The sequence below is a fragment of the Vipera ursinii genome (assembly GCF_947247035.1).
Source record: "Vipera ursinii genome assembly, chromosome: 9".
Lineage (NCBI taxonomy): Eukaryota > Metazoa > Chordata > Lepidosauria > Squamata > Viperidae > Vipera > Vipera ursinii.
This window is the reverse complement of record NC_139523.1, coordinates 1,640,767-1,662,219: the sequence shown is the minus strand read 5'-3', so window position 1 is coordinate 1,662,219 and position 21,453 is coordinate 1,640,767. Positions and strand designations below refer to the sequence as shown.

At 48.3% G+C, this 21,453-nt stretch overlaps 1 protein-coding gene across 1 annotated transcript in view; it reads left to right on the top strand.

The window, feature by feature from the left end:
- The window catches only part of MACF1 (microtubule actin crosslinking factor 1), a 348,186-nt gene that overhangs the window by 126,224 nt on the left and 200,509 nt on the right, over positions 1-21,453 (top strand). The window contains exons 3-6 of the mRNA XM_083369263.1: positions 2,018-2,079; positions 2,738-2,827; positions 9,121-9,198; positions 13,626-13,718. Coding sequence (XP_083225389.1) covers positions 2,018-2,079; positions 2,738-2,827; positions 9,121-9,198; positions 13,626-13,718 — 323 coding nt within the window. The remainder of the gene's footprint in view (positions 1-2,017; positions 2,080-2,737; positions 2,828-9,120; positions 9,199-13,625; positions 13,719-21,453) is intronic.

Below are 21,453 nucleotides of genomic sequence, written 5' to 3'. Positions count from 1 at the left end.
AAAGAAGCTTTCCCAAGGTTTCACTGAAGGAAAGTCCCTGAGCACAGAACGCTACACAATGTACAGTGGATCCTTGCTCCTGCAGGAGGATGAGAGGGAGGCTGGCGGCCAGGAGCCAGGCTGAGCAATCCCCCCAACGTATACCAGAGGTGGGGATGAAAAGAGATGTGTTTAAAAGAATGAAGAACTGGAAAAGGACGTGTGTATGATGGGACTTGATGGAAGGGTGAGCGGAGGCTGTGTGTGGGGATTGCCGATGGTTCCACAGAAGCTCTGCACTGTCCAGCTGTTGTATGCCAGGTGTGCGCTGCTGAATCTCAAGGATTCTGCTCGGCAGCTGAGTAGAGGTCTGCCCTTTCCTGGAATAGGGCATCCGTGACCGTGAAGCTGAAGAGAGTTTGCAGTTTAAATGTTGACAGTGAAGAGAAGAGGAATAAAAAGTGTGTGTGGACATTTATGATGAGGAATTTATTGGTACTTCATTGCAAGCTCTGTATGGTTCACTTCCAGCAAGCAGGTTGTCCTGGAACAATATAATTTTTATGTTGGCATAAGAAACAGTCCATGCCAAACTATCTCCCTATCACTATTCGCTTCTGCCATACTGGTTCAGAACTTTCCAAACATTCTCTGGTGTAGATGAGCAAGCTGAGATTTGAATGTGGACTCTTGGTCAGATTTCTGTTATATCTTGTTTCATTAATGCTGACTCTGTGATTAGCAGATGTTAGGCAGGATAAGGACATATATATTTGCCTAACTGAGTCTAAAGGTGTGATGTTTCATGGAATATATCGGGAAGGTACTACCTGCTCAGAGGACATTCATGGAAACCTGCTGGAAGCCTTTCATGTGGGATGTTATCAATTAACTTCTGTGTGGTTCTGGTGCTCACGGAGTGAGTAAACGGAGAGAGGCCGGAGAGGCCGACAGGCACTTGCCAAGGGAGTTCCCGAGGAGGAAGCAATGAAAAGCAGCAGAATGTTTTGAAAGATTGTTTGCTAAACTATGAGACCTGACAAAGGAGTAATTTCTTGAGTAGCTGCCAGCTGCAGTGAGTATGACCTAAAAGCTGCCAGATGTCCAATGCGGGTGATTGTTTCCCCTGGAGAAACACAGACAGTAGGGGGAATATAAGGTAGCAGGTTTCCTGCTCACTAAATGAAGGAATAGGGAGAGGAAATGGGAATCTTTCAGGACAAATGGGAAGAGGAGTTCCTAACAGATTTTCCTTACAAGTCTGAGAAGAGAAGGAAAAGAAACTCTTTTTTCCCTAGTGGTGGTGGGCTCTCCTTTGTTTGTTTGTTTTTAATGATCTTGGGGTTTACATGATAGCTTTTGTGTATCTCCCACCTTGAAATATACCTCAGTTTTGGGGGAATTGCCAGCTGAGGCTTGCCTAAGACATGCAGGTTGCCTCCTTGATTTGAAGAAACATTAATGGATCAGTTTGCTTGTTTGTTAGCTATTTTTATATTTATAGAAATGTAAAATTTGTATCCTTGAGACAGGAACTCTTTGGAATATCTCCCCTTTTGAAAGTTGCACTCATTTATAATCCCATTGGTAAAAATGTGCTTGTAGGAATTTTCCTCTGCACCCTGAGAGCAGAGGAAGCACTTTGTGGTATATTACAGGACTCAACAGCTGCATTTGCTCCTGACTTTGCAAGTGACTTTTTGAAAAATGGCCTTGCCTTGCTGTTCTTTGATTCTGTCTTTCCCGATATGGTGAAACAAAAGGCAGAGCCATCTAGTAAAAATAAATGCATATTAAAAAAGATAAAAGTATCTCTGTTGAGAAAACAGCCCCAAATCCTCTATTGGTTTCAAAGAGGTCTACATACCTGCAGCTCTCTGGGAAGAGGGCTGGGGCTGGAGCGGGGAGGGGGGGGGCTAAATTACCTGTCAAAGAGGCTTTGCTTGCAAACTACAATAGGGAAACTTGAGGCTTGGTTTATTTTCTCAGATGACCGAAAAGCTAATTTGTTTGCATTTCCTCTCTTCTCATTTTGCAGATGAACGGGACCGTGTCCAGAAAAAGACCTTCACAAAATGGGTGAATAAGCACCTGATGAAGGTAAGCACTGTACATCTTGGATTCCACTAGATCTGCTCTTTTTTCCCCCTTCCCCCACCCATCGTATTCATTTTCAAAGCTGACACAGAAGAATGTTGGCATTCTGCTGCTGGATGCTTTTCATGCAAGTCCAGGAGAAGATTTAATACTGTGAGTTAATTCTTTAAAATGTGCATGCTCCCAGCTTTGGATATAGTGTTGTGTGAATGAAGATTGATCTACACGCTAAGTCAGGGGTCCCCAACTCCGGGCCATGGACCGGCACCAGGCCGCAGCATGTCAGCAACCGGGCCGCACAAACAAGCGAAGCCACCACGCCACCTCTTGTCCGTGGAAAAATCTTTTTCCCTGGTGCCCAAAAGGTTGGGGGCCTCTGCGCTAAGTAATCAGATGGCTGTATTCAGTTCTTACACAGCAGATTTCCCTCCTCCAATGAGAATCGCTCAGCACCCATGTTTCTCAACCTTGGCAGCTTTCAGAGGGGTGGACTTCAGCTCCCAGAATTCCCCAGCCAGCTTTGCTAGCTGGGGAATTCTGGGAATTGAAATCCACCCCTCTGGAAAGCTGCCATGGTAGAGAAAGTTTGCTCTACACATTTTCTTTCTCCATGCAGTCCTCAGCACCTGCATAGCTTTCTCTCTCTGCTCTGCTCCCACAGGTGCGCAAGCATGTCAATGACCTCTATGAGGATCTGCGAGATGGTCATAACCTCATCTCCCTGCTGGAGGTCCTTTCTGGTGTCAAGTTGGTGAGTTTCCAAGATGCCACAGTAGAAACAATTTTCCCAGGGCCAGATTAAGGCTAAGAGAATCAAAACCCTCACACCAGGAGATTGAAACAAATGCAGTTTCTGATAACCCCTTCAAACGCGACCTTCAAACTTTAGCACCAAAGAAAATGTTTTTTAAATAATGTTGATTAAAATCAAAGATGACAGATAAGAACAATTATTTAAAAAATAAAGTAAAGTTGAGTGTAGCAGTGAAAAAGCAATGTTTCCCAACTTGGCCATTTCTAGGCATATGGACTTCAACTGCCAGAATTGTTATCAATCGCATCTCAGCCTTTTGGCTAAGTTCAAGTGTAGTAACTTATCAATGGTCATACTGGCAGTGGAGTTCTGGCAGCTGAAGCCCACATACCTAGAAATGGCCAAGGTGGGGGAAACACTGAGTTAAAGGCACGATAGGGGAAAAAAATCTGGAGTGCCCCCCTTCTCTTGGTGTCTTAAGCATGCCCTTATATTTTTTAATGGTTGATCCTGGGCTGAGTTGCTATGTCTCTGCTCATCCTTAATTTCTAACCAAAAAATTATTGTTAAGGGGCTTTAATTTCAATGAGTCTTTCATTTGGAAAGGGGATTTGAGGCCATTGAGCCTCACCCCTGGTTAAGCAGAAATCCAGTGGAAGCATCCCAGGCAGAGGGTTGCCCTGAGAGAGTTCCTCAGAGAAGGATACCCACCTCGACTCTCCCTTCCATTGTGTTGACTGCCAAATTGATATCAAGATTTTTTTTCTACTCCCGCTTGGAATCTGCAGCTTCGAATCCATGTTATTCCATATCCTTCACCTTAATGAAAGAGAATGGATAGGTGGTGATCTTTCACATGTTTGAAATGTGCCATCATATTCCAACTCCCTCTTTCTCTTCTGAGGAATAGATGCTTCCAACCTCTCCTCACAAGGTTTTTACTTCTCTGGTATCCTTGTTGCCTTCTTTTCTGGTTTGTCTGAATGTGTGAAGCCAGAACTGGACCCAGAAGAGTCTGACCAAAGCAGAATGGAATGGAACAGTGACTTTCCATCCTAGCACATGGATGTCATAGCATTTATTTTGATCTGTGTCCTTCTTTGAAAAGATAACATTTCTGCTTACTGCTGACTTTGGGGTGGCAGGCATAGGGGATGGGTCACACAAGCGTTAGAGCTACAGTTGACTTTAGGTCCCTCCAGAAGACACACCCCCCCCATACGTATTTTGGCTTCCTGAACAGATGCATTAAAGAGCTTATAGAAAAGTGGGATGGTGTGATTTTTACTTCTAACAGGATAGATAGTGCTTTTCTCATGCTCCCAGTCTGATTCTGTTCAGTGTTGGAGCATTATTTTCACTGTCAGGAAATTTCTCCTTAGTTCTAGGTTGTTAAGGAGGAATTTCCTCAGAACAATCACTCAGTGGAACAGCTTGCCTCCCGAAGTTGTGGGTGCTCCATCATGGGAGGTTTTTAAGAAGAGATTGGACAGCCATTTGTCTGAAATGGTATAGGGTCTCCTGCTTGAGCAGGGGGTTGGCCTAGATGACCTCCAAGTTCCCTTCCAACTCTGATGATGACGACGATAGTTTCAATAGGGCCTAAGTGGTCCCACTTAGTGTGCTGTAGGAAGTCTTCCAGGAGGGCACAGAGTGTTGTCTGTTTACTTGTGTTGGAAGTTGTTTAGTTGCCTGACAAATCAAGCTACCCATTTTCGCAACAAGTCTCTCCAGTTCTGAAGAAGTCTCTCCAGGAAGACGTTGGGCTGCTGGCACCGAGTCTCTTGCTCTTTTCTCTTTGCAGAGAAGTCTTTGGCGCTCTTCTAGCAGGTCCTTCTTGTCCAGGCTTGTTTCTGTTGGACCTTTTATAGATGGCCATTTGTGGAATTGGCCTTGAAATTCAGTATTTTGCTAAACTCATATTCAGAGTTATTTCTCCCATAGGCAAAATGGGTCACTGCATGGAAGGGAAATTATAGCGTGGTGTGCCCTGTAGTGGGAAGCAGAGCTTGAGCACACGACAGTGTGAAAAGACTAGGAGAGGAGAAGAAGCCCTCTTCTGGATAGATTTATTGTTAATATTTATCGTTTTATTTGGTATGTGGAGAGGAGCCCCCCTCCAAAGAAAAGATGCAGAGAAGGTGTGAAGTAGAATCTCCAAGATGTCTGGAGCAACCGATTGACTCAATGGGAAATCAACTGAAAAGTTGGGAAATGGCTTGCTGCACTCAACTCATTTGCCCATACAACTCAGTTCTTTTTGTTTCCTAATAATTTTATTAAATTTTGCAAAACATAAAAACTAAGATTAATAGTCAAGAAATTCTTATATTTTTTTTACTGACTCCCAAGGAAAGTTGTTTGCCTCCCAATCCTTTCCTTTTCCCCCCTTGCACACAAGGCATGTTTTCTGCCATCCAAAAGGTTTGATCCTAAACTGTTGCAGCAGCAGCAGCAGCAGCCCTAAGTCCTGTACCTTTTGGATCTGACCAAACATTTGTCCCTCCCTGATGGCTCCCTTCTGGAAGCTCTGAATCTTTGGTGAAGTTTGGCTGTGGAAGACCTTGGAGGAGCTGTGCATTTGAAAATTCATTGTTAGTCAACTCTTCCTATGTGTTTGTTGGGTGTGGCATTTTTCTTTCTTTGGTGTGTGTTGTTTAGTACTGTATTGTCCATCCTGTTTATTAGCACAAGGAAACCGCAGGGCAGAAGACTCTCTGCTTGGTGAAAGTCCCACCCTGGAGTCACTTGGGCAGTGCAGAGTGTGAGGAGGAGGAGGAGGATACAGTAGGTCAATGCCCACCCACCCTGGAGCAACAACTGGGACACATTCCGATAATCCAGAAATATCTCAGATTTCAGGCAGGACTTCCAGCATCTTCTAAGAAGCATGGAAATGACCAAATTACAAATGGAACGTGAGCCTGTGAGACGGCATCTTTTCCAAGGCCTTCTGGTTAAATTTGTGGGATGAAGACAGGTGGTCTGCCCCCCCCCCCCCGAATTCTACTCTGGAGCTGCCTTTGTAGCTCTGTGTATGGTAGATCACCTGCCCAAGAAAGAGCCAGATGGAGCTGGATGTCTCCAAATGCTGCAGGCCAAAGGAAGGGAAGGAACCAGTGGAAGTGGAAGAAAGGGAAGGATTGGCCACCCACGTTTCATACCCCGAGAAGCCCACACAGGTAGTTGCCCACATGTTGTGCTGTCCCGGAGACTCCAAGGCCCATCACTCTGAGGTGTCCAACAAAGCAAGGGAGAAGAGCTTCTTTTCTTTGCTTCCCTTTTACAAGGTCACCCTTGGCAGCTTGAAGCAACGTTGATGTTGCCAAGGATAAAGTAGGCAGGCTGCTTTTCCTTCAAAGGGACTACAGACTTCCTTTTCCCCTCCCAGAGACTGGAGTGGGATTTCACTGAGGACTTGAGGGCTGTGAGGGAACCACTGGATTATCTGGGTGTGTTTCTGGTGTCGGTAGGTGGAGATGTGTGAAGAATACTAACTCACGGAGTGTGAGCGCACAACGGTTTGCCCTTTTTGCAGGTCTTGCGCACTTCCACAGTCTTCTTTTGTTCCCAGATTTGTAACCACAGGCCAGCCCTCCTCAGGCTTCCAGGTGTGTTGGGAACGGGGCTTCCAAAATTACTAGTCGTGTGTTTGGGAAGCGAACGCCATAGGTAGCCACCTGTCAGAGTGAAGATTGTGGGGAAAGGTCAGGAGACAAATCAGGCAGAATGCGGAGAAAGAGACCCGGATCCTTCCCGGATCCTTCCCGGAAGAGTTTCGTGCTGCAGAAGAAGCACTTTGCTCTGCAGACTGCCCGCTCGCTTGCCTTTCACACCAGTTTGTCCCCTTGGTGTGTTCTGAAAAGGAAGCGGCCTTGCTTGCAGGCAGCTGGATCCCCGCTTGGCCGTAGAGGAGCCCTGTGCAGATGTGGGCCCATTAGGGAGGAGGGGGCAAAGAAGAGGTATATGGGGGTGAGAGAGAGTAGTCTCCTCCTTCCTATATTTTTAAGTGTTGTTTGTACAGGATCTCACAATGGCCTGGATTGTGCTCCCTCCTGTTTCCCCCCAGCGACCTTGTGAGCAGGTTGGGCAGAGTGAGGACTCTAGGCCTGGCCTTGGGAACGGGAGGGGAGGAATCCCTCAGGAGGACTTGGGACTATGAGGAAGAGAGAAGCGTGAGAACTGCAGAAGAAGTGTAAGGCCAGGCAGAAAGGAACTTCACGGCATTCCGAGGTCCTGCCGTTCCACTCAGTCTTTTCCTGCAAAGAGCACCCGTGCCTGTTTCTGGACCTCAGTTGCCACTTTGCACCAAAGAAACTCAGGGTGCAGTTATTCTGAATTTCTTTCGCAGGCTTCCCTTTTCTCAGCCAGCACCTTTTTTGACTCCAGGAATGAGCAGGGCTCTCCTCCCCTGGGTGGCTCCTTCCTCCTTTCCCAAGGCCAGCCCCCTCCTCTCGTCTTAGGCTGAGGCTGGACTTGGACTTGCCCCCCCCCCGGCCAGGCTCCGTTAAAAACAGCCATCCACGGCCGCCTGTCTTTGCTGCTGCTTCTCACTTGTGCTTGGAAGCCATTGAGCTGCTGCTGGGCTGGCAGCGTTTCCTCTGATGGCTCAGGAGTCTCTTTCCTGGGGGGTGGGGGTGGCTAGCGGCCCCTGTACTGGCTGCTGCAGGACAGTTTCGTATTGCAGCTCGGGAGGTGGGCATCCCCCTGGGCGGGGCAGGCCAAAGGGGCTGTAGGGGCCACAGAGCTGTCACTTACTGCAGCATCTTGTCACGTTGCTGCTGGACCACTCTGTAACCTTGCAGGGCCTGGTTCTTCCAGCCCAGTGCCTTTGCTCTGGCCCAGGTCGGCCCAGTTGCCTGGCTCCGCCCCCGCCCCGGTTCTGTCCATCCAGAGGAATATTCCATCCAGCCTCCCTCATTTCTCACCGGCTGTTTTGCTTTCATTGCTGCCCTGGATCTTCACTTCTTCTAAGAGCCCCCCTGCCCTCCCCCACCCCCCATTCTCTGGATTTGGGCCATGCAGTAGTTGGAGGGAAAGGCGCTCTTAAAGCATCCAGGCTGTGCCTTTATCTCTCTCCTTAAACTGTTGCTTGATTGCAGCCACAGTAACTCCATACTGGTTTCCTACTAGTGGGGGTCATCTGGCACCCCAAGCCAAAATCTGTGTATGAAGCTACCACCACCACCACCCCTTTGTGGCCCAAAATGACATTTTGTGTGAGAGCCCCTGGCATTGCCTGAAGTTGAATTTTCATCAGGCAACCCGTGAACAACAAAACAGGGTAAGAAACCTGAGCATTCATCCTCTTCAGCCCCCCCCTCCCCCCCCGGCCAATATAGACTGCCCCCCTTGGTGCCTTGAGCACAGACCCAAAGGTGAACAGTTGTTCATCCGGGTGGTCCATCCATTCGGTGGATGGGTGAACTGTCCTGTTCCTCCTCTTGATAAATGACATTTGAACCTCTTAAGGAGGAAGGAGTTGCCACTTCCCACTTTCTTCATTCCTTGGCCTTATGCCAGCTGAAAGGGAAGGGACAGGCCTCTCTAGGCCCTTGCCGTCTCCTTCGGCCCTTTGTGTGGCCTGGCAGGGGCTGCTCTCTGCTTAGAGAATCAGGCAGGGATTTGGTGAGTCACACCACCTGTTCTATAAGGGAAGCTGCTTTGGATAAACATGCTTAGCATCCCGAAATTTAGTTTCCCTTTCCCCGATGCTTGTCAGATACGCTGGATTACTCCATCATTTCCCACTGGCTCACCTGGTGGGCTTCAGATTGGAGAAGGCTATTGGAGCTCAGAGTTGTCCTCTTTGGCTGGTCTGGACACTTTGTAAACAGGGTAAAAAATCAGGTGGGCTTGTTTAGCAATTTCCTCTCATCTTCCTCCCTCGGATTGATGAATTGCTAGCAGAAAAGCTGATTCAGGCCCAGACCTTCCAGAATGGGCCCTCACAGAGCATTCAAGAAGTGTGGACTTCAGCTCCCAGAATCCCCAGCCATACTGGTTGGGGGATTCTGAGACTTGAAGTCTACAAATGCTGGCTGGGGAATTCTGGGAGCTGAACTCCACACACATTAAAGTTGCTGCAATTGAAGAATCTTGATCGAGCGGGTCAGAACCTTGCTTGGCTTCCATGGCTGTTGGTCCAACTCTTCAGGCCACGTGACGTGGCCCAGCTGAGCCCTGCAGGGATGGATCCCCCCCCCGAGGGAGGTCTGTGCTTCTCTTGAGATGGCAGGAGGCGTTTGCCTTCCTCTGAGAAGGGCTAAGCTCCTTTGTCTCTTTTCCAGCCTCGAGAAAAGGGGAGGATGCGCTTCCATCGCCTGCAGAACGTGCAGATTGCGCTCGACTTCCTCAAACAGCGACAGGTAAGCCCTGTGCCCCCTCCAGGGGGGGAGAGTATGGTACCTCCCCCCATTCTTCACCTTTTCTCCATTAGTGTCCTGCAAAAGATGAGACTCCCTTTGCTTGTTGCACTTAAGCTGAGGGAGGGGAAAAGTTAACTCAGTTTGCCTTTTGACACAGAGCCATCTTGGGAATGAGGGCCTCCCTTCTCCCCCTTTTTGTCCCCCCAGCAGTGCTGTGAGGGAGGCCAGGCTGAGAGAGAATGGCCATCTGAAGCTCCAGACTGAGGGGTTCAGACCAGTCTCACTTCTAACCTGTCCACCACCACACCAGCTGTCCACTACATCCACACCTCCCCAACCTAGGGACCCAGACAAAATAGTCACACTTCTGGATATTGTCAGTCTTCAAAACAAAATTAGAGGGGCCTGTTAGGCAAAGAAGGATGTATATATTGAGGAAATGAACATATAAATGCACCCAGAGACAGAAATGTTGTTTGCAAAAATTGAGTAATTTGGAAAACCACACAGGAATATGGACCATTTGAGAATCCAGATTTAGTCATTACCAAAAAATGGTTAGAAGGGGCATGAACAAGAACAAACAAGAGAAACGGGAGAGGAGGCTTCTGCTAAGATTTCCCTGTCTTTGCCCCGGAGGCATTCAAAGCAAGGCTCTTTGCGGAAGCCACGGCAATGAGGGAGCAGCCCCAGGACTTGGTAGGTGGCTACTCCGCTTCAAGTAGAGGGGGCCGTGATTGCGATGGGTCTGCTGCGGAAAGTCCCGATTCGAGTATGGAGCAGCTCACTCGGGAATGGAGACGATGACAGGGATGAGCGTCATTCCCCTGGCCTCTGGGAGCTGCTGACTCAGGCAAGGGGACATGCCTGCCCATAAGAGTGCCAACAGCTAGTGGTTCCCCTCGCCCTGTGTTTAAAAATACACCAGAGTCTTGCAGGAGGCACAGGGTTCGTCCTTCCACTTCTCTGCGTGCGATTGCAAAGGGCAGAAGAAATGCTCCCCTCTCAGGATGGATTGTAGACAGGATTGTCGTTAATACCCTTCTTAATTCCAGGGCGGGAATGAGAGCTCCCGGAGCATCTTTCAGAAACCATGATTAAGTCTTAGCACGCTCAGGATCTGTCTTGTGTTCCCGAAGCTGGAACCCCCAGGCCTGCTGGACCTGGCGCTCCCCGAATTCCCAGTTCTCGCAGCCCCATATGGGGAAATCGGCCTGGGAAATGCTCCGGGCAGCCAGCTGCATCTGGAGTCTGGCTGAGGCGAATCTGCTCTGCGTACCTTCCTAACCTCCCCATCTGGAGGGCCACAAACTAAGGAAATAATCCCTGGGGTCTCTGTGGGCTGCAGCCTCACTGACAAGGTTGGCGAGACTGGAGATGTTTGCCCTGCTTTGGGAAGTGGGAGTTGGTAAGCCTTTATTCATTCATTCGGCTGCCCATCGAGAATCAGTCGTAAAAAGCTGATACTTTGAAGAGTATGAATAAATGTGTTTTTGTACAAGTCTTAATGCACACATTTCCCTCTTCCCTCATTTTTGCGCTCTGGGGGCTTCCACTTGAGCCTTATTTATAATGAAATCAAAGCTGAATTTCTTTCCCCCCTCTCTCCCAGCTGCTTAATGTAAGAGGCCAGCAGGTATCTCTCAAGTCAAGCAGGATAGTTTTTCTCTGCCTCTTGTGGGGAGAGACCAGCGATCACATGAGAAATGGCTCTAACGAGTGTCTTCTAATCTAAGCCACTAAAGATTGTGATCCTGAGGAGAAATGCAGGACTGTCTGCTTGGCAGGGAGCTCTCCTTAAGCAAGCCAGCTGCCGCTGCCTGAGAACGCTGTCGGCACAGCCAGTCCACGCTAAAGCCAGGCCCGACTAAGAGAGTCTGAGGAGATAACAACCTGTGCAGGCCGGTGGGCAATTTCAGAAAGTTTCACGGTATCTGTCTGTTCACGGGTAGTCTCTGACATACAGCTGTAGTGGAGCCTGCCCATTACAGTTATATGTCGTAGTGGTTGTGAAAAGGGTTGGTCATGAGACCGACCCACTTTTAGTAAATGCAGGGGTTGTAAAGTTCATAAAGAGAATGCTGTAGTCATTAAGTGAACCAACGGTGGGTTATGGTCGAGGAACTGCCCTAACTATGGCTAGCCGATTGCCTGAGGTTTGGCCATGTTATTACAGGAGGGACCCGACCTTTGGAACTTTGATTCCACCTTGTAAGTCAAGGTCTATCTGTATGGCCAAAGGCTCCTCGTCTCTCAGGGGAGAGATCTCAGACCTTCTGGGCACTGCATTGCTGACTTTCCACACAGACCCCTCAGCCGAGGGATGTGCTCGAAAGGCCTCTTGATGGACAGCAGAGGGGTGGAGCGAGGGATGTTCCAGGTTCCCCTCCCTGCTTGCCTCTTTGCAGCATGTCCCAGGCGGGGAGGTTCTCATGAACACAAGGCCTCCTAAGCTTCTGGTTCAGATTTGCGAGAAACCTTGGCAAAACTTGTTGGGTGTGCTCTGCATACATAGGAGAGCATTATCTGGCTATGTGCAGCATATTTGTGTGAATCGCTCCATCTAAAAAGTATTTTTACTTACAAGCGGTATCCTTCCCCCAATTCTATTAAAATGGGGTATTGCGTTCTTTCCAATGGTTGGTTGTGTAGGGTGTGGGTCTAGCACCTGTAGGTTTGCATTCTATAAGGTCTGCAGGTTATTTCTTGAAAGATAATCCTTGGGATGGAAATGGGATAAGAAATCTTTGTGACCTCATTTACATGCTGAGAGATACAGCAGAGATAAGCTCTTGGGGAAATTAATGTTTAAAAGCTGTGGGGCCTGAATGTTTGAAAAGTGTCACAGTGGAAGCTTTGTAGGAACGTGACCATTTGGGGCATCAAAAGTGTATTGTGAAATTAAAACTTAGGTGCATAATGAACAATGAATATATTTCAGTATTTTACAGTGTGATTTACAAATCAGGGAAACATGCACACAAATGCAAATATTAACAACCAAAAAACCCAAACAGGTTTCACAAAAGTATGCATAAACAGGTTTATTTGTTTATTCGATATTATTAACCACCCAACTCTTGGCATAAAGTACTGTTCATAAATTCATAAAAACAAATAAAACATCAAGCCATGTAATCAGCCCAGACCAATGCAGTCTTATAAACAGCACAATCAAACAAAAGAGGGGTCCTAAACAAACAACAATACATCACTCCCAGGCCTGGGGCCATAAGAGTTTGCCAGACCCCAGAAGGCACCCCCCTCCCCAATCTCTGGGGATCTTGTAGTACAGTTTGGGGCAGTGACAGACAAGGACCCTTTCTGGGTCCTGTGAGACGGCCATGCTTAACGGAGGGGGCCTGGAGGGGGCCAGCCTGTGCCAGGCAGGCAGAACCAGTTGGAGAAAGGCTTTCCCTCAGACACCCAGGCTCTTTGGTGTTATAGGTGATGACCAGCCGCGTGAATCGCATTCTGAAGCCAATGACATAGCAGAGGTGGCACATGGGTATTGCTGCTTACAGGGCTGCATTTGGGGCCAGCTGTAGCTTCTGGGCGGACTTCAAGGGCAGCCCCTTATGGGGGCCTGACAATTATTTCTGTGTAGATTAGAATATCTTGAGATATTTTGAAGGCAAATTGATGAAGCAGGTTTTAAAATAGTTTGCCAACAAGCAGCTGTATTTGCTGACAAGGTGAATATGAGTGAAAAAACAACACACTTCCAAACTGCTACTAATGTTGTAAGCAGAGTCAGGAAAGATTGATCATTTTTAGGAGGAAAAAGATCAGAATTCAGAATGACCCATGACAAATATCTTGGCTGATTTGGGTTGATGAAATTAATATAATAATTTATTAATTATGAAGATTGATGGCCTTGCTCTTGATTTCTGACTCTGATTTAAGAGGTGCAGAACAAGCCATGGATCTGGCTTTCGATAAGGCCCTTCGGCTTTGTTTAGCCTTTCGTTGGCTGAGTGCAATTGAGCACCTCCCGCCCCCCGCCCCGGTGTCTCGTGCATTGAGGTGGAATCGGCTTGACTAGGAGACTGCTGGCAAAGAAGGCCCAGCACGCAGGGTGTGTGGCGACTTGCTTGGGTGGGTCTAAGGAGAGCTGGGCAAGTTGCGGGGACAATGTGGATTCCCCATAATGATTGTGCCTATTGCTGGGATAGAACCAGAGTTAGGCCTTGAATGCTGCAACCTCATGTTCAGGAGGAGAATGGATCCATCCAGTCTATCTGGAGGATGGGGAGCGGGGAGTTGCCATCGTTTGTTTCCTGATGCCTCTGTTGCATAAATGGTAGCACTGCCATGGTTTGTGTGGAGATAAGAGGCTTCACTGGACACCCACTGGGGATGGCACAGCTGTTGGAGCCGTCCCTGTAGCTCTGCCTCATCTTCCTCTTTGGTCCCACTTCCAGGTGAAACTGGTGAACATTCGTAACGATGACATCACTGATGGGAACCCGAAACTCACCCTGGGTCTCATCTGGACGATTATCCTTCATTTCCAGGTAAGGGCCTGGCTTTGTTCTGGGGAGGTGGGGAGGAGGAGGAGGCCTGAGGTGGATTCTCTAGCCAGTTAATGGCCTTTCAGGTCAGGGAGAATAAACAGCTTTCCCGGTTTCCGTGATTCACTCCTTACATCTGCTTCTGTTAGGAGCTCCCAGAGCATCCCTGAGGTTGTGGGGAACGGGCCCTTCCTGTAGGTGAAGTTGCCTGGCTGTGTGCGGTGGGTGAACAATAGGCATGCTGTGTTTTGGGGAAGGGGTGGCTGCAGTCCCACATTGCAAAGTAATTACCTTCTTATTACATTTAAAGTCCTGGGACTTTGCATAGTAGCTTATTATTTATGTATGTAGTTCATTTGTTAGAACTTCCCAATTCTAAAACAACTCTGAACAGCTTAGAATATGAAAGAAACCGCCGGATTAAAAGCAGAATATAAATAGGCAGGATTACACCAGTCCCAACCCCTACGCTAGGGCTTATCTAATGGGGAGGACTGGGGAAATGGTTTTTTCCCCCAAGGCCATCAGGGTAGGAGCCCCATGGATCCCTAGAGCAGGACAGCCTACTAATATTACAATTACTTTTAAATCCATTCTTAACCTCTGTGTTTTGGTTTCCTTTGGTTTTCTGAAATACGGAGTTAATTTTGTTGTAAGGGAACATAAGGTCTATAATGCTTCCATTGGGCAAAAAAGCCATCAAACTGAGGAAGATCATTGTTGTTCCCATTTCACAGCTGGTACTTTGGACTTAAGCCATGAGAAGGTGTGATTTGTCAAGGCCATTGCCAAATTATTGCAACAGAAGACATGGACTGTTGGATTATTTATTAAATAATTATATGGATTATATATTAAATAATTTGTGTGCTGCCCATCTTGTCCACAAAAGAGAATAGAGAGGAGAGTGCAGTGGAGTGGAGTGGGATGGAACGGAACAGAACACAAGGAAATTGTGTTCAGTGCAGTAGCTCGCAATGTACATACAAAGCAACAGGATAATAATCGTAATAATACCAACAGATACTTTCTTGACTATATGCCTTGCTAATTCAGTCACTTGGTTGAGTTGGTGGGCTGTAGAAATTGAATAAATAAATCAATCTCTGCTCTCCTTAGCTCATCCAAGTTATGTTATGTACACTGACGTGGGTATTTTTTCAAAATTTGGTTGTAAGGAATGGCTTATCTTGCAGTGTCATCTTGAATCTGAATAGTGGGGGGTGGGCAGCTGAGTTCCACGTAATACAGCTGCAGGAGGGAACATTTAGTGCTGGAATACAAGGCATCTGACCTATGTTGGGGGGGAAGGTCAGTGACCAGCAGCGCACCCCCCCAAGAGTAGACTTGGCAGCTCTGTGTTTTTCTGAGGTGGAGCCAGTAGATCTTTGCCTGCTTCGCTTGAACTGAAGAATGGAAGAGTGTCTTTCATTGCATCTGCACCGATAGCTGGGGTTTGAGTGATAGCCTTGATGTAGGGAATTCTTTTCTGGAAACAGCCACGTTGAGCTGCACCTACAAGCAGCAATGCCTGCACGGCATGATGCATCTGTAAGCCACTCCCTCCACTTCCCTGCCCCATCTCTGCCCATCACGTAAACCTGAGTCAGCCATTCGTGACAAGAAGGGGAAAACCTGACATGATGGAATAAACCAAAGGATGTCATTTTCACTGAAAGAATATGCATCCTCAAATGCTAAAAGGCTCAGAGAGGGACCTTTGATTCCATGTTGACTCCTGGCAACTTTCTGGATTAGCAGTTTTCTTGGCAAGGTTTTTCAGAAGTGGGTTTACCATTGCCTCCTTCTAGGGCTGAGAGAGAGTGACTGGCCCAAGGTCGCCTATCTGGCTTCATGCCCAAGGCAGGACTAGAATTCAGGGTTTCCCAGTTTCTAGCCTCATGTCTTAATCACTACACCAGGGGTAGGCAACCTTGCCTCTTTTATGCTGGCTCAGGAATTCTGGGAGTTGAAGTCCACCAGTCATAAAAGAGCCAAGGCTGCCTACCCCTGCACTACACCAAACTGGCTTTTTAACAATAAGAAGCACGCTGAATATCAAGGCAGAGATTAGTACTTATGATTGCTTCTAAACACAGAAAGATGCCTGTAAATCTGAGAGTCTCAAATAATTGGAGCAGAGTTGCATGATTGTAAGTTTGCAGGCAGTTTCTTTCTCTCTGAATCCTCATTAGCTAGAGCTGCAGTAGGAGATTTAACAGAATAACAAAATAGATGACACCAGTCTCTATTTTTCATGAATTTCTTGGTGAGTTACAGCCTCAGAAGCCGTGGATCTCTGCCTAAAAACGCAAAGGAAGAATAAAGGGTCCACCTCTTTCTTCTTCTCACCAGGCGTCGTTTGTGAGATCTTTCCATCCTGTCAAACATTTCCCTGCTACAGAAGGGACAAGGGATGGAGAGATGGGTGGCTGGCAAGGAGGTCGGGCAAGCAGGGTGGACATTCTTGGTGCTCTCTAAGCTGGGTTATTTGCTTGAACATTTTTCATTACCCAAGTAGGGAACATCGTCAGGGCATCTGCAAGAAAACAACTCAGCTCAGAGAGCACCAGAACTGCACAGAACGGCCCTGAGCTAGAGAGATCTCTTCTGCTGGGACATTCTTCCCAGGGGAGGGAAGGGTGGCTTCCTAAAGCCACGTGGCTGAGATACCAATTCTTTTCCAGCTAGGACCAGAAGGGGCTGTGGGGGGTGGTGAAATAGAGTTGATATGTTGCCTTTCAGGGGGTAAAGTGAATTTTTTTTGGAAAAAAATAAGTTTCAGTAGTATGATTTTTTAATTGTTATTTTCTTTAAAACACCTGCCCAAATTGTGCTGCTGAATTCCAACCCCTCTTCATTCCTCTTGCATGGAGAACCCAGCTTTCGGCTTAAGAGGGGCTGAATCCTGACCCTGAGCTGGAACATCGTCAGGGCTAGCCCAGTGTGTTGCTGTAGGTCTTGCCTCCACCTGATGAACCAGGGGTGGGGGTGGGGGGGGGTTTATTTAGAAATGCAAAAGGAGCAGCATCAATCGACCTGAAAGAAGTCTGTTACTTATTGTCTGCTGGATAGTAGTTCTGTTTTAAAAACCGCATTATGTTATTGCATTCAGAGGTTTATCCCACTGCCGACATTTCCTGAAGTGGCTAATTGGGTGGGTTCTGCAGAAGCTGAGGCAGGCTCAACCTTCATGGCCTGCTGTCGCGCCTGTCTTGCATCTGCTGGCTTCCAAGTGTGGCCAAGGGAGACCAGGTCTGACTTGAGCCAACACCAGTGTGGTGTTCATCCCCCTTGACCCCTCCTCCATTTCTGGCCAGGCAGGCACTAGATGGCACTGCTGCCTCAAGAACACTGGAGGCGAAATGGGGAGGGGTCTGACTGCAGAGGAGCCCCTGTGAAGGTGCTCGTGCCCAGAAGCTGCCTGTTGTTGCTGCTACTGCTGTTTGGGCGGGGACGAGAAGAATAACTCAGCTAGGCTGGAGCAAAAGACATGGGGGGGGGGCTCCTTCCTCTCGATCCCTCCTGTTTTTTGCAGATCCATAGGAGCTCTTTGAGAGCAATTTGGGTTTACTGCTACTGTTGAGGAGGGAGAAGGAAAGGACAGGCCCGATGCTTCCTTTCTCTCCCATTACACAGGGCAACAATCATTTTCTTGTCAGCCATCTCGAACAGGATCCACCTTAACTGTTTCAGCTGGTGCAGAATGCAGCAGCGTAGACAATTAATGTGCACTTCCAGAATAGCGCATGTGACACCTCTGGTCCATGAGTTGTACTGGTTGCCAATTTGATTCCGGGTCTAATTCAAGGTGCTGGTTTTGATCTTTAAAACCCTTCATGACATAGAACCAGATTACTTGTGGATCCATCCTCTCCCCATTACATCAGCCTGTCCCACCTGGTCTGTTAGAGGCCTGCTGTGGATCCTGTCTATCAGAGAACTACACTTGGCAGGTCCCAGGTGGTGGGCCTTCCTTGCCATGGCACCTGCTTTATGGATTATTCTCTCCCCCCCAAGAGAGCTTAGCTCCATCCCTACTGATGTTCAGGGGGTCCCTCAAGACCTGGCTGTGTCACCAGGCCTGGGGGTGCCATGGGACTGGTGAAATATTACAATGGCTTCATCCCTGTGGCTGATACTTGCTCTCTCTTGTGCTGTATGGTTTTTTAAAAAAATAATGACTGTGTTAAATTTTAAGAACGACTGGTTTTTTTACATTTATTGTTTCTAATCTTGTACGCTGTCCAAAATTAACTGTTTGTGAGATGGTCAGTTATATAAATTAGGTAGGTAGGTAAACTAATCAGAGCAGACAGTTGCCTTTCAGTAAACGCTGGAGGGGAAGGCAAACCCAATGGGATGGCAAAATACAGGAGGACGATGGGTCCATGGCAGAGTTAATTACATCTGGGTGAAAAGGAAAAGCAGCTTTTCATCTCCTTTCTTAAAAACTAGATTTATTTATTTAATTTTATTTATTTAAAAGATTTGTATGGCTGCTCTTCTAAAGCAACTCTGAGCAGCTCCCAACAACAACTGCATGGTGTAAAGGCCTTCTTTTGTATGGACCAGTTGATGTCTTTCGCTGTGAAATGTGTGTGTTCAAAAGCACGACTTAATTAAGGGTGATGATAATTGCCTAGAATGAAAAAGAGGGGAGCGAATGTCTTGTGGCTGGCTGATGGTGCACAGCCTGCTCTGCCCCCAGCTGAACAGCCCGTGCAATCAGATGATGCCAGTTCAGCTAAAGGGGGATAATTTCTGATTAATTTGGTGGATAGAAAAAACATCTACTCTCCCTTCTTGTTCAAAAAACTTGGAACTGATGCTCTTCCAGGAAACCCTCCAAGGTCAAGGCAGCTTCGTGGGAACAGTTGGCTTTGGCCTGCTTTCTTTTCCAAACCAGAAGGAAACCCTCCATATTCCTCCTTATCTGGAATCTGTGGGGAATCTATGGCTGTGGGTCTGAATTCCCAACAGAGAGCATTGTACTCACTGCTCTTTGGCCTTTCGCAGAAATGTTTCTCAACCTCACCAACCTTCAGACACATGGACTTCAAGAATCCCCCAGCCAGCATAGGGAGTTCTGGAAGGTAAAGTCCGTCTGCACATCTTAAGGTTGTTGTCCTCCTCTATTTCACACGTTGGCTGAATGGGATGAACGAGGAAGAGGGAGGGGGCCTACATTGCTTTCCCCAACTTAAGGAAGTTTCTTGCCATTAAGAAAATTACTTTTCTTTGGACCCAGAAGGCAAATTTGAAAAAAGGAAGTGCAGCTTCTAGTGACCTTTGGCTCCCCCAAATTGAAGTGACTTATTAGATATGGCAGCTGCTAAGCTTTTGGCTCCTCTGTCTCACATTTCCACTTTTTTATTTTTTTTATTTTTAATCCCATTTATATCCCGCCCTTCTCCGAAGACTCAGGGCGGCTTACAGTTTAAAGCACAAATCAATGTGCTTAGCAATAGCCTTCATTCTATGTATATGCCTGCTTATTAGCAGTCAGCTAGAATGGCAGTTTTGTACAGAATTGAGGCATGGCAATAGCCCTGCCCTGTTTATTCCACTAGGTTCCTCCCGCATGGCAGACGTCCCGTGGCTGGGCTGAGGAAAGAGAGCTCCTGTTAAAGATGTCAGGGCAGCCCTGCTGCATCAGGGCAAGGTCCATCTTGGTCTGGGATTGTTTTTTTCAGTGGCCAGCCACAAGCAGAAGGTGGAGGCCTCTCCTCTCTTGTTAGCAAGCAGCCGCCTCCGGCCTTGGAGTAACAATTATGAACTCCATCTCCCATCTTTTAAAGTTGTCATGATCTTGTATCACATCTTGTGGCAATGAATTCCACCGTGTCGTTTTGTGCTTTGTGAGAAATCCATCTGAGTGGACCTCCAAAGTTCCATCTAGCTTTTCTGGCTATGCGTGTTTAGGAAAATACTGAAAGTGTTATCCTCTGCAATGCTGTAGTGCCATGAGCTCGGTGGCTTTGGTAGGAATTGAGAACATCTGGTGGACACCAGATTACCTGTTTTGATGCTGTTTTTTTTACAATTTAAGAAATACCTGGTTGCACGGGGGGGGGGAATGCAGTTACTTTGCAAGATGAGACAGGCTCTTCTGCCCATTGGCCGAATGCACTAGGAGGTGCCCGGTTTCCTCCTCAACATCCAGCCTCCCGAGGAGGGGCAGTCGGGGTCCCGCACTGGTCTCCAGCTGCAGGTCAGGGTAGCCTCTTTTCTCCTTGCTTTGGTTCATACACCCTGAGGGGACCTGGATGCAGCTGATGGGGGGCTGAGGGTCTGGGTACTTGGCTGATTGAGCCCCGCCGAATGGGCGTTGAGGCACCCTGGATGCTCCGTGTGGCCGAGGAGCATTGCCAGTTACATTTCTCACAATGCTCTTCAGAGCCAAGAGTGGCTTTTCACCCCGGAAAGCAGCCGGAAGGAGGCTTTCTCCGCTGAGCTTAATCTCCTCCGGCACAAATCCCTGGATGGAGTTTATCCACTGGTGCAGCAGCAGCAGCTGCCGCCTCTCGGTGGCTTTGCACAATGCCTCGGCTTCTTTCTCTTTGGGTGTCTCCCATTCTTTCCCCCTCGCCCTTTCCCACCCCACCTTCCTCTCCTTGTTTTTTGCTGTGCTTTTTTCTTTAACTTTGTCTCCCGATTTCCATCTCTCTGCCTTGGTGCCACACCCCTCGGCAGCCTCCCCCTCCCTCCCCTCCTCCCTCCCTCCTGCCGCTGCCGCCGCTGCCGCCGCCTCTGTCTGGCTCCGGCTTTCTCTCTGCCAGGGGAGCCCTCCCATTACCTCATATTTGGAGAGAAGCGCTGCAGCCAATCCTGTCTCTGGCTGCTTTTGGGTCAAGTGATTTCTGAACTGCAGTGAGGTGCTTTGAATGTCTCTCCCTTCAGCTCCCAGCCTTGTAAGATGGCTGTCTGAAAACGGCAGCGGCTCAGCGGGAGGAGCATCTTGATGTGCGGGTGTGTGTTCGTATTCAAGTGCGAGCGTGCTTGCAGTTGTGTGCATTTTTCAAATGGGCATCTAATCTGATGAAGCAGCCGCTGGGATTTCTCCAGGAGGCCGGTGGCAGCATCGCTGCATTGCCACTGGAATCCTGCGTACCACGGAGATGGGAAATATTCTGGGTTGTGTTAAAGAGCTGAAAGAACCAGCCAGGGAGGTGGGGAATGCTCCCCTCTCCCCCCAGAGGAAAGCTCGCTTCAGGCGGAAGAGGAAGGGGAAGAAGCCGATGGCACCGGAGATGCCTGATCCAAGAACAGAGAGACCCTCCTCGCAGGCTGACACAGCCGAGCAGCAGCAGGAGAACGAGGCATCGAAGGAATCCAGAGGGTCTCCTCTGGAGGAGGAGGAGGGAAGGGCTGGGGGCTTCCGCTCAAGCACTGCTTCCTACAGGGAGGCTTGGCCACATTTGAAGATGCAGAGTCTGGAGCAAGGACACATCGTGCAGGTGAGGGAGAAGTTTCAGGGGACTCTGGAGCGAGTTCACCTGCTGACAGAAAAGACCGTGTCCCTACCTGGAAACCCAGGAGACTTTCTCGAAGAGGGAGCCACATTCATCGCTCACCTGCTAGACAACCCAGCAGAGCAGAACTGTGAGAAGGTGGCGAGCCAACTGGTGGTTCTTCAGAGGCCGGTGGGTTTGGGCAACAGCCGAGCAGTTCTGGTCCCACTGCCCATGGAGGCTGTACATGGGGAGAATCGCTGGGGAGACCTGGCAGGGGTGGG